The sequence below is a fragment of the Orbicella faveolata genome, unplaced genomic scaffold, assembly GCF_042242905.1.
Source record: "Orbicella faveolata isolate gen_17 unplaced genomic scaffold, um_ofav_v1 contig_46, whole genome shotgun sequence".
NCBI lineage: Eukaryota > Metazoa > Cnidaria > Anthozoa > Scleractinia > Merulinidae > Orbicella > Orbicella faveolata.
The window spans coordinates 10,575,001-10,587,500 of NW_028301576.1; the positions used below are offsets into that span (position 1 = coordinate 10,575,001).

General features: G+C 38.1%; 1 protein-coding gene across 2 annotated transcripts in view; it reads left to right on the forward strand.

The window, feature by feature from the left end:
• LOC110058846 (uncharacterized) overlaps positions 1-3,665 on the forward strand; it is an 8,926-nt gene extending 5,261 nt beyond the window's left edge. The window contains exons 3-5 of one of the 2 annotated variants that reach the window (XM_089278406.1): positions 838-867; positions 2,549-2,578; positions 2,706-3,665. In XM_089278406.1, coding sequence (XP_089134532.1) covers positions 838-867; positions 2,549-2,578; positions 2,706-2,740 — 95 coding nt within the window. In that variant the 3' untranslated portion in view covers positions 2,741-3,665. The remainder of the gene's footprint in view (positions 1-837; positions 868-2,548; positions 2,579-2,705) is intronic. The other variant, XM_089278407.1, reaches the window with a different exon arrangement.
• The last annotated feature ends 8,835 nt before the right edge of the window (positions 3,666-12,500 follow it).

Here is a 12,500-nt window from a genome sequence, read left to right on the forward strand (position 1 = left end):
GGGAATAAACTGATTATTCCATATTATTTGATTTGGCTCGTCTCCCTTTGTTTTCGGGTTAGTGCTATTAATTTTCTCCCAATGGGAAATTATATCTCGCTAGAATTGTGATTAGTTTTCATTCAGGGGTAGATATTGGATGTCATAGTTACACCGAAAAAGAAGGTTGCCGCCAACATTGGAAAGCAAGGATAGTGGGATAAATTTCCATGGTCTTTTATCGTTAGCCCACAAGTTCTTTACCCAGACTATCTTTGATGCAACATATTAAGTACCCCCTCGTTCTTATTCTTAATTATAGTCGCTTTTCTGAGTTTTGGATTGTTTAACTTCCATATGCAATCAAATATAAGGTTATCGATGCCGTGCACTGTAATGAAAGCCAAGTTGCGGCCGAGTTAATTGACACAACTTTGTGTACAAGTGGTCAAGTGTTTAGCAATAATTGTTTCGCGTAAATCAAACCCGTAGCATTCTTTATCAGCAGTGATCTCTAGTTATATTATTCAGAAACAGCGACTACTTTTGGCTAAGTTTATTTTTAATCACGCTGTGGCATTCGAGTTGTTAATGCCGCATACATTAAACGCTTTTCCGGTAATAAAACTAGGCAACACAAACGAGCATATCAACTCCTCCTGCGATTATATAATGTAAAGTAAATAAAGTTGTCGTATCGTGTTTCTTCGGTTTTCGGTGAGCTCTTCAGAGTGACATCTTTCTACCTGTTAATTTGCTCTCATTATTACGTCTTATGGTTGTGACACCTAATCTACTCCAAATTTTATATCAAAAAACGTTAATAATTTGTGTTGTCCTTTTCGTCTTTACCTTAAGTTTCAGAGACTCCAGTGCAATCTACTGCAGGTAAGTTGCTTCTTTACACATTGCTCCTTGTCCCCTTATCTACGTACACATGTCTGTAATGAACAATTAGATTATGAGCTCCAGATTTCTAAATAACCAATAGATTATGAGCGCGAGATTTGTATTTCATAGAAATCTGGAGCGAATAATCTAAATCCTCTTGACGACACTTCGAAAACGTGAAGAAGCGGACGCCATTTTGTTAATAGCCGCATACAGCTGGGCTTCTCACTTATACAAAAAAATAGATAGTTAACAGCTTAGCCAATAAGAGAACGGCATTCGTGATAGAATGCTCGTAGATTTATGCTAGGAGGTGATATTTGATGAGGCCAAAGACTGACTCTGAACTTTCATTGCTTTAGTAGAATTCTAAAAGAAATTAGAATTCGCAGTTCTGCAGGCGGTGATCAGTTTTTTCGACAACTTCGAGTTTTTGAAGTCAAGAAACCGTGTTTGACCCTCCTTCTCTTAGTCTTTTGCGGAATTTGTTATCCATTTTTTTCTAACTAATCCTTCAAATGTTCGGGGAAAAGAAGGGATGTTAGTAAAACTGGTAACGAGGAACGGGGACGAGGAACCGGGAACGGGAGTCTTGGAACGAGTTTACAGCGGTAACCCGTCTAAGAATTCAACATGGTGGACAAAGGAAAAGAAAAGGGAACAATTTGGGGGAATGTGAGGGAAGTGTTATGGTTGTAAACGTGAGTTTCTACCGGCTGTGCCCCAGAGTCCAATATGGTACTGGGATAAACAAAGCATGAAATAGCGTCTGGGGAGAAAATCGAATCGATATTATCACATGCTACCCCAATCGGCCAGTACAAAATGCAGACTGCAGACCGGGTACAAAATGCAAACTAGGTACAAAATGCAGACTGCAGACTGGGTAAAAAACACAGATAGAGGCTAAAGACTGTTTTTCGCCTAATACGTGACAACGTGTCATCTAAAAACATACTGAGTGTCACGCAGTCGCTTTTCCGCGGTCATCTTTCACCAACATTAGCATTATTGTGGAATATTCCTTGTTCGTTTCCTCATACATTTTGTCTTAAACAAAGCGGCCAGGCCACAGGTTATTTATCTGTTGCTCACCTGATTTGCCAGCTGACTTGCCGATGTCGGAAAGGCCACCATGCTACCGAATGCGAAGACAGCGGACGACCCACGTTCAGAGATGGTCATGTGTTATGTTACTTATCCTCGATATCATATTGCGTGTTGCTTTTTTTTAAAATATTGATATGACAGCTCACACACAGAGTGAGAAGATATGACTGGGTTCGTTTTCCAGAGTATAATAAACCATTGCAGTGCACCTAGAGTATCCTATGTTACCAAAAACATGCAACCCAACAATCGATCAAGTTTCGAGGAAAATGTTGGAGGGATCATTAAAGCACGACAAGGCATAGCATGGCATGGCATGGGATGGCATGGCACGGGCATAGCATGTCATGTAGGGTTTGGCCTATCATGGGTTACCCTTACCCTTACCTTAACAGAGAGGAGCAAATGATCTATAATGACTGACTATTACGATATAAAAGAGCTAGCACTGTAATACTACCATAGCTATGACCATTCTGGCAATCGTTGTTGCGTTTAACGTTTGTCACCCCAAAATTTAGTATCAGAATCGTTAATAATTTCTGCTGTCGTTTTGTCTTTACATTAGCTACAATGATTGCCGTGCAATCTACTGTAGGTAAGTCTCCTGTTTATTCATTACACATTATCCAATTATCAACAGACATATTTGTATGATTATAAACACTGCTAATTACCTGATACTGTATTCAAATTTTCTTCACATTTTTCTTTTTTCTCGTCAGCTACAACTCCAGCTCCAACAAGTGAGTACACATAAGATCAGCGTAATATTTCATTTCATCTGTGTTAAAGTAAAAGAGTCTATGACTGTACGCGAGGTACAATGAATAATGTCATGTGTAAGTCAATGTCTTATGCTTATCATCGAAGAAAGTTCGAAATGTGGCGTTCTGCATTTTTAGGTGGCCATATCGTGACACAAGCTATATATAAGTTATACATTTTTATTTTTATTGTTTGATTTCATTGAAGCCGCTCCAAGGAAGAACAATATGTATCCATGCAATTTTAGTTGATGCTACGATGTTTCATCTGCTTATCTGGACGCACTCTTGAAGTTACAAATTTTTGTCCGTTGCAAAATTCAATGCCCACGGCTCTGACTTTAGAAAACAAGAAAGATAGCACGTAATTTTATTTTTGCTTAATTTCAGCTTGGGTCTCATTATATATTACTCTCACTACAGACTTTATTTTGGTGTATGCACTCAGCCAAATCATTAAGAACCATTCCTGACCATTCCGAAAAGATTAATTCGTCTGGCAATCTATCAACTTGACTGAATTGCACGTCAACTGCATAGTACCGCATTAGTTTATGTAGCACTCAACTAGAACGTTACCTTAGGCTCATGTTAGGAACCTACTAATAGCAAAACTAAACTAGCACGCCTTTTGAAATTCAGTCCAGCTACGTACGTTTCCGCAGAGTCCTAATTAACTGCTCTCTGAGCATATGAATAGGAGACTATCGGTACAGGATTGGTCACCGTGTAGATGTACAAGCACTAGGTTTGAAACGTAGTGGTCGACGTAGTCGTACGCAATCTCGTACTCGCACTTCTATTTATTGAGCCAAGAGACTTCAACTGGAACCGTGCAACTGCATTCAGTGAACAAGCCTAATTTTGAGTAACTTCGCTTTTGAGTTTTTCCATGGCGTCTCGACTCGTCGCACACATTCTTAGGGCCTGATTACATGGCGAATTTCAGCCTGGTTAGCCGGGCTGTTTCAGACCGGCTTCTGCAACAAATTCTCATGAAATCAAATTGGCGATTACATGGAAAAGGATTCAGCCCGGGCCGCAATTCAGCCCGGGCTGAAATTCGTCATGTAATCGCAACAAAATTTCATCCCCCCTAGCCGGGCTGAAATTTCAGCCCGGGCTGAACTTCGTCATGTAATCAGGCCCTTAGCTACTACATCTTTGCATGCGGATATCTTAACAACCAATCAGGATATCGACATATATAGGCTGACACACGTTTGTTCATTGATGCCTGGCGTGAATAAGAATGTGCCGCTGTTCGATTCGGGCTGCAGCATTCGATATCCGATAAATTCAATAGAAGAACCCTCTGTCGTTCAATGGCTTACCGGCTTCTGACACTTCTTGAAAGATAAGGTCGCTTGAATTATACTACTATCGTAAACAACATTTATTAAACTTTCTACTGATGCATAGTTTATTGGAGTTTTTTTTAAAATTAATTTCCAGGTCTTTGTTTCCAACAGTAATTAACTCAAACTTTTTAGTTATGTAGACGTTGCAGTAAAAATAAATAAAGTGTAGCCTCGGGGATATAGCACGTGTCTGGGGTAACTGTTATGGTTATTTGGACGTGGTCGAGAAAATTGAGGGGCAAAGCAGCCATTTCATGTCATAGCGTCGCATCCGAATGTGGTTGTGAGTGGAACCGATAAATTGTCCCTCTCAAAACCTTTGGATTCATTTTCCTCACAAAAACTCATTATCAGTTTAGAATTCCAGTTCCTGGCTCCTGAGGTTCAGGTTAATAGTGTCTTGACTGAAGTCTTTTGGAAGGTATATTTAAAACGACAACAGAGTAGCGACAATGGCAAAAATTTTATTTCATCATGACACTTATGATCCTTCAAGGATTTCTCCTGTCGTATGGTAAGTGGAAAAGTTTGTTATCTATTTGCTTAGTTTCGGACGTCTGTGGGTAAAGATAAAAGCCTTCAGCGAAGAAAGAATCGAAGAAAAAGTCTGCTGGGCGTTGCGCATTGCCTAGGCAGCTGGTAAATGCGGTTAAAATTCGTCAAGACAGAACCCCCGTTATTCGGTTACAAGTGCACGATACTCACCTTAACTAAGCATTACTTAAATAGCCAGGGATGGGATTCAAGGTTTCCCTTAGTATCCTATGTTGTACTTGAATGGCTCCAGTGCTGATAGCCCGCTGACTAGTGAACACCTTGAACAATAGTAGTGGTTATCAATGTTATGTAATTGTAGCGCTCGTCTGTTTAGCGCAGGAAACACTGCAATGGTAGAATATTATTTCTAGCTTGTGTGCATGATTTATTCCGGCATTTCTGCTCTTCAAGAGTTGGTTTTAAGGAACACTCTTAAGAGATTCCCGTTGTGCTCACCCGTTACAGTTGCAGCTTTGTGAATCAAGTACCTCTCGTGTTATTTCATCGCTGGAACAAAGATTGCAACTTGAAGACTATAAAACAATCGCATGGAAGAATGCTCGATTTATTTGCGTTCAAGTTACATCGGAAATTACGGAAATCGTGTAATATGTGACTATGTTAATGCCTAAAATCACAAAAATATAAAGTTTGCATTTTTAATAAGGCAATATTCGTGAAACATCGACCAATATAAATCTGCACTGACTGACAAAACTTGATTAACTTAAGCCCTTCAGCTCCTTTATTAGATGAAAATATTGCTTTCCGATAGTTCTCTGGAAGATACATTGTTTTCTGTATAATCACTGGAGAAGGTGACCAAGCTAACGGTTAACATACCACGACTTTGATGCCTCCCTTCGGTTGACAGAAGAACAATACGCTCTTCATTCGCGGGTAGACAAAATAACCTATTAACTAGCGTCTCATTATGGAGCCGGCATTTCAGTTGAACTTACCACAATCTAAAAAATTAATAAATCACAATCTAATTAATCACAGTGAACAAGTCAACCAATATGGCTAGAGCTACAAATCACATCCCTTAGAGAAGTAATTGATTTAAGACTTCGGGATGCCAGAGACGTGAATGGTAAATCGTCGTCACATGATCACTTGTTATAAATCCGCGACCGAGTCATTTGTCATGTTGCAAGAAAGTGAATGTTGACTAATTCGGAGTGCGATGATTCCGTGAAAGCGGAATAGGTTACATGGCAGTAGTTAAGAAATGTATGAGACTTTTTGTGAAGAATAATATGATGTAGTTTTTGCACAAGAAATACCCAGCAATATTTTTACATGGACTCAAGAAAATGATCAATTAACCTACTCCCAGTTAATTCCTTCTTTAATGGAATTTTAATTCCCCGTTGCATACCGTCTGCCCTTTGTTTTCGCGGTTAAATACTAGTCAATGGAACCTGCAAACTTTCGTAACTGGAACAGGCGGATTGATACAGAAATATAAAGGCACCTTCTAACGGGAAAAGTCTCAGTCTCTCGGGTAGCCAATAACAGAGCAAGACTTGGTCCATCTTGCCTGCTTGTTGGGCGACAGCCATATCAGAACAGACTAATAGGTCCTAATAAGCGACAAAAAAAATTCAAATTTGTGAATTCACTATTCATGAATTTAGAACCCCCTTTTACCCCGTTTTATAAAACTGTTTACATCATCTATGACCTTTATAATAACCTTTATTCTAAAATTAGGCGGGATTTGTTTTTCATTGATAATATAGAAAAGGATGGAGTTGAATATAAAGGAGCTGTCTGTCTGGTTTTGTAGCCTTAAGCGGCAAGTCCGTGTGTACAGGTTTGAGCCACACGTTATTTAAACTAGCTCGAATTTCCGGTTTTGCTTCCACAAATAGAGCAGGTTAAATTAGTAATTATAGAACTAAAGAGTAACAGCCTTTTTTGGAGGGAAAAACGATCGAAGTGTGCTTTCGTGACCGATGGAGACACCGTTAATTTATTTGCTTTCTTGCGGTTTTTCTCTCATCTGATTGGTGGTTACACAATCGACAAGTTAAAATAAAATTAATGTGTTCACGACTTTTTGGCTTTCACAGTAAAAAGTTGGCCCACTTTTTTTAGTAAAAGAAAGTGGTTTATTTGTCGTAATCGACATTTTATTCGCGTGGCCTGATATACATACTTACATTAATCAGGGCTTTTTTAGGGCGGTTTCAGAACATTTATAGCAATCCCGTCACATAATAATATTTTTGTTCTCATCTATGTCGCCGTCTGGAACCGATGCAAAAAGTGTTTAGCCAATCAGATAATATATCAGCCAGTGTGACTCTTACCCCAGCTCTGTCTCTGGCAACAAGTGCGTCAGCAGTTGCAGAATTGACGGTCAGGGTAATTTCATTTCGTTCAGTCCTCGACGCACTTCTGACCAGAGTCCACCATCCTCCTACATCTTAACGACCACTGCAACCACTACATCACAAAGTATTCCGTTGCTATATTATTCAACGAGTGATGCAGTGATTACATCCAGCATTTCTGACCAGAGTTCTCCATTCTCCGACAGCTTAACGACCACTGCAAGTATACATGTAGTGCCTCTGCCTCTTTGAGCTCCTCTGTATGTTATTTTCCCTGTCGTCTTGGCTGTCGTGTAAGTATGCATATCGAAAGAGATTAGCTCGCAGCCAGTTTGCTTTTTTGCGGTTTTTCTCGTATCTGATTGGTGGCTACACAATCGACAAGTTAAAGTGTTCACGGTTTTTTGACTTTCACAGTAAAAGGTTAGACCAGTTTTTAGTTGAAAAAAGCAGTTTATTTGTCTTAATCGCTATTTATTTTTCAATTCTTTCATTAACGAGGGGTACGAAATCTGTGAATAGGGGTCTTTTTTTCATGTTGTACTGAGTTAATGTAAAGAAGCAATGTTTCCTCTACATGTAGCGTTGTACCACTTTGTAAGTTTATTCCAAAGGGATTCAGCAATTGGACATTCCACAAATAAACGGAGTGGTGGCTGATCAATCTCATGGCAATGAGGACAATTAGTTTGCTGCTTGTTTTTCATCTTGTACAGAATTGTATTTGTATACAGGATATTATGAACTATTTGTCGTTGAAACACGGATATTTTTACTCCGTTTGTGACACGAAAAGGAAGCAAATAGATTTATAATAATAATAATAATAATAGTAATAATAATAATAATAATTGTCTTTCTTGAAAGATAAAGCCGTGTTCAATGAGTCTTCTCTCTGCAGTTGAAGGAGGGATGTGCTGGTGATTGAGAAATGTATTGTAAATTGTTTTGCACGTGAGCTTTTCTAGTGCAAGTGTGTACGTATTCTGTTGAGGGTAGAAGACATCCCTGCTCTAGAATAGTTTTCTATTTCTGTGGCATCCGGACAGAAGGCTGTAATAGTGTGGAAAATTACTCTTAACGTTGTATTTCTGCATGAAAGTTTTAATAGGCATCAATGTGCTACTTTCGTCGTCGAAAAGGCACGAGAGTTTTTCAATGCCGACTTTTTTCCAACCAGGGGAATAAACTGATTATTCCATGTTATTTGATTTAGCACGTCTCCTTTTGTTTTCGGGTTAGTGTTAAGATATAGATTTAGCCAAGCCTAAAAGCGGAGCTCCTCAGTGATTTTTTGGAATGTTGTTACTAATGAAAATAATCCAACATGTATGCGACGTAAATTGCGAATATTTTAATAGTTTCAGCCGGAACTAGGATTACATTAGCAGATCGAGGTGTAAGATGTTGTGATTATGAAATATAGCCATGATTTCAAGGATTTCTGGGAAGCCACCAAAAATCTTGATCACATAACAGAACTGTCTTCTGTGCTTTTTGGTGGCATTTCTTGTTCTTTCCTACTTTATTCAGAAAGACAAGGCATTGTTATTAATCTTTATATTCTTTCCTAGTTATATGGGGACTCCCACACAAAAGAAGTTTACACATTTTTTTGTTGCAATTGTGGGGACTGATTGAAATGCAGGGGTTACAATATACTCAGTCCCTAAATCTCTACCAAATGAAATCTCGCAAAAGTACCAAAACAGTATACATAGTATACTATGAGTATTTGTAAAGTTTGGAAAGTTGGAAAGTTTTGTTTTGTAATTTGTCCCCAAAGATACATTTAGCCATCTTCACTATTGTATGGAGTCTCCTCCTGCTGGAGGTGTTTGCAATAAGCAAAATCACTCCGGCATGAACGGTAATTACGATATTTTTTTATTATTATTATTATTTTTTTTTTGCTGATCATGAATACTTGCATAGGCTTTTAACAATAATTTTATTATTTAATTTCAATGTGATTTGTTCTTTTTCGCCACTGAGATTGTAGACTACAAGAGCTGTTAATGGGTTCCATTAATTAATTTTGCAAAATTATACCAAGAATTATAAGTAAGCTACGACTACATGTATTTTGTCTGCACTAGACAACCAAATGCACTCAAAGGTTATCAGGCATAGGTACATTTGTCAGAATTTCTACAACAGTAGGGAACAAATAAACGTTATTAGACATTGCGAATGGCAAGGCTGTCTGTAGAATGTCACAAATTTCTCAACCCTTTGTTTCTACAAAAATATTAATCCTGCAACTTTGCTTAAGACCCAGTTCTGCATTTCATGTTGGCAAAATAGTTTATGCCATGTCCAATGCAGATTATCACAAAATTGATTTAAAAGCACAATAAATATCATTTTAAAGCCAAAAAAGCAATTATTTAAATAAAACATGAGTAAATTATCTCTGAGAAAAACTGATTAATTTAACAGGCACTTTAAATAATTAGTTAATATATGTTTCTTAATAATGTAATACAGTGTATCTGTCACAATGTTGCAGCTATGATGTTACTACACACAGGATGGGTTGCAGAACTCAACTTCCAAGTCAGTTTATTCAATGAACTTGGTGCAGAAATTATAATCCCATCAAGTTGTCTGTAAATACAGAGACACCAAACAAAACATTACAATCTTAAGTAATGACTTATTGACCTCTTTCACATGTATGTACAGTGCATGTTCCATTAATATTGGGGATCTCTCACAAGCTGCATCCATGATAAATTAGCTTGTTCCTGGATGCATTTGCTTATAGAACTTTTCACACATTAATATCTCTGTCATAATGGTGACCTCTGTGTTCTACGACAATTAGTACACAAGAAAAATACACTCAGTAAGATATTGTTTACAATAAAAATCAATGCCTATAAGCAGTCATAAGGAGCTTAAATTTATATTTCCTCAGAAATATCTCACCAGGCTATGGTTGGTTTGAAAATCTTTGATGTTTTAATAAAGGCTGCCCATGTGTAAACTGTTCATACATTGACTGACAGGATCAGGCATGTAATCGTACCGTAGCTGCTACTTAAACACCACTGTTATTCATATAAAAACGTGTCAATTATAGTTGATTATAATCTTTGCACACCAACAGATGACATTCCTTTCTTTGATATACAGTGTACTTCATTGTTAGTTGTTTACTGAATGTCAGTAGTGAATCAAATGATAGGGGTTGGTCCCCCAACTTTCACAGTGGCAGGCTCTGCCCTGAGATGCAAAGCAAACTTATATAACTGTTATGAACTTGGCGGCTTGCTTTCGAAAGCAAATGCAATTTGCTTTAAACAAGAAACTGGAAAATTGCAAGTTACAACAATGTGCACAGTCCCAATCAAAGGGACATCCAGGCTGTTTAGTTGTACATATAACTGTACAACTGTATATGAGTTCATCTTCCAAAAGAAAATCAGAGTTTGTCAGGATAAATACTGATGTCCTTGCTTACTAAATCTGAATGTGCAGTTCCAGAAGATATTCACACCCAACACCCATTCATGGCCAGTCTTTAGAAATTCCAAATTAAAGTATCAGAAAGAGAGAGCTCTTATAGAGAAAGAACCTCCATGTGGGGTATGAATCTTTTCTTGAAGAAAACAATGTCTGAGAAATCAATAATTACAAAATAATGTTTAAGAAACATCTTACCTTTCAGAAAATTTTGTGATCTAGACTGTCTGGCCAGTTCATATATTTGACAAGTTGACATTGGGCATGTTTGTAAATTTCTGCGCTTCGACATCACATTATTGTAGTAGCATTGGTCAAATAAAAACAGCATAATTTGGTTAATTAATATACACTGTACATTATTAGGTTGAAATATCGGTGTAGATTGTTGCACAACAACAGATACAGAAACTATTGGCACCTGAATAATAACAAGTGAAAAATCGTGCATGAGACATTTACATGTACATGTAACAGCCCTCCACCTCAGAACCATCACAGATATGATATGATATTTTTAAACTCTCTGAAATTTCACATTAACATGCACAAACATCATCAAAGGCAACCCTAAAACACTGAATCCAGAAACCGAAATCCGGAATCCGGAATCCAGAACCGGAAACCAGAATCCGGAATCCAGATATTATGAATGATGATAGAAATAGTTCACTTCAGCAATGTCTAATAAATAAATATATGAGGAAAAATTATTTTGTTGTTATTTATTTTCTTGGCTTTACTTCGGCCACAAACTGTAATTGCTAAAATATTATTGACTAGTTCTGAACAAGCCTTAGCTATACATCTGGCCCGGTTGTACAAAAGCTGGATAAAGCTATCCATTGGGTAAATCACTATCCAGTCACGGTTAGTGATCTTTCGGGTGGATAGAGCTACTCATAGCCTGCGAGCAGGCTCTAGTATCCGTCTCTAGTGTCTGAGCAGGCTAAATAGGTGTCCAGTGTTTTTCTGCATTGGCATGTGACCAAGTGCCTTCATGCGGCTTTGCTGCTCACGCCCACGGCCCAAACACGAGAGCCTGCTGATAGGCTTAGTTACCCATCTTTTGTTCAACCTTGCCCTGGTGAGAGCGCGGTTCTTGTCTAGATCAAATTGCTCTGAGAAGACTGGTGAGCAGCACAATAACAACAAGCTATTGCGGTGAGTTTCTGGCGGTCTTTTAGCATCTTTTAACAACATGTGGTCTGATCTGTTAGCAAGCGAGAAGCAGACGGAAGTAAGTGTGCAACATTTCTATGAATTGTTTTAATATGATGGCCGCCAAGAATATGAAATGCTGATTTGTCACAGTATCTGTGTGGAAATTGTGTTGATCTTGGATTGGTTTCGTGTCTGTTGGAAAAATGAAATTTCATATTTAGCCCAGCCAGGTTAGCCTTTGGACTTCGAAAGTGGAGGGCGTGACCGTCAATGTACAGGTGGCTGCCACTGACGGACATCCTGTTCTCTATGACATTTTCTATCTTGTTCAGTATCTACTAGACATAAAAGATAAATTTATACTCCCGGTAAATTGAAGGTCACTTATTAAACAAAATGGCAATTAACAGCAAGCTTATTTTAGACGCTCTCAGGGTGCTTGGAATAAAATTAAGACGCACTTGACTGAGGTTCTCATAATCATAGCCTTCACTATAAATAACGATTGCACGATTTCAACAGATGGGGAATTTTTGTTTCAAAAAAGGTTAAGTTTGAGGTCCTTTTTACTTGGCAGCACATTTTTTACCGACAAAAAGCCAAGCAAAACAATTTTCGCGTATTTGAAGAACTTGTTTTCTTTGATTTTCGGACTCCGGTTTCCGGTTTCTGGATTCCAGTTTTTGGTTCCGGATTCCGGTTTCCGGTTTCCGGGTTTTAGGGTTGCCCCATCTTTAACAGTGTGTTCGCTTTACATTCAGTTTACACATGGCTGTTATCCAGCATAGGCAGACTTATAAGTTTGCCTTCAAAAATACATTGCAACAACTATTGCATCTTTCATTACCTATTCTTGTGATGAAATGACACAAAAT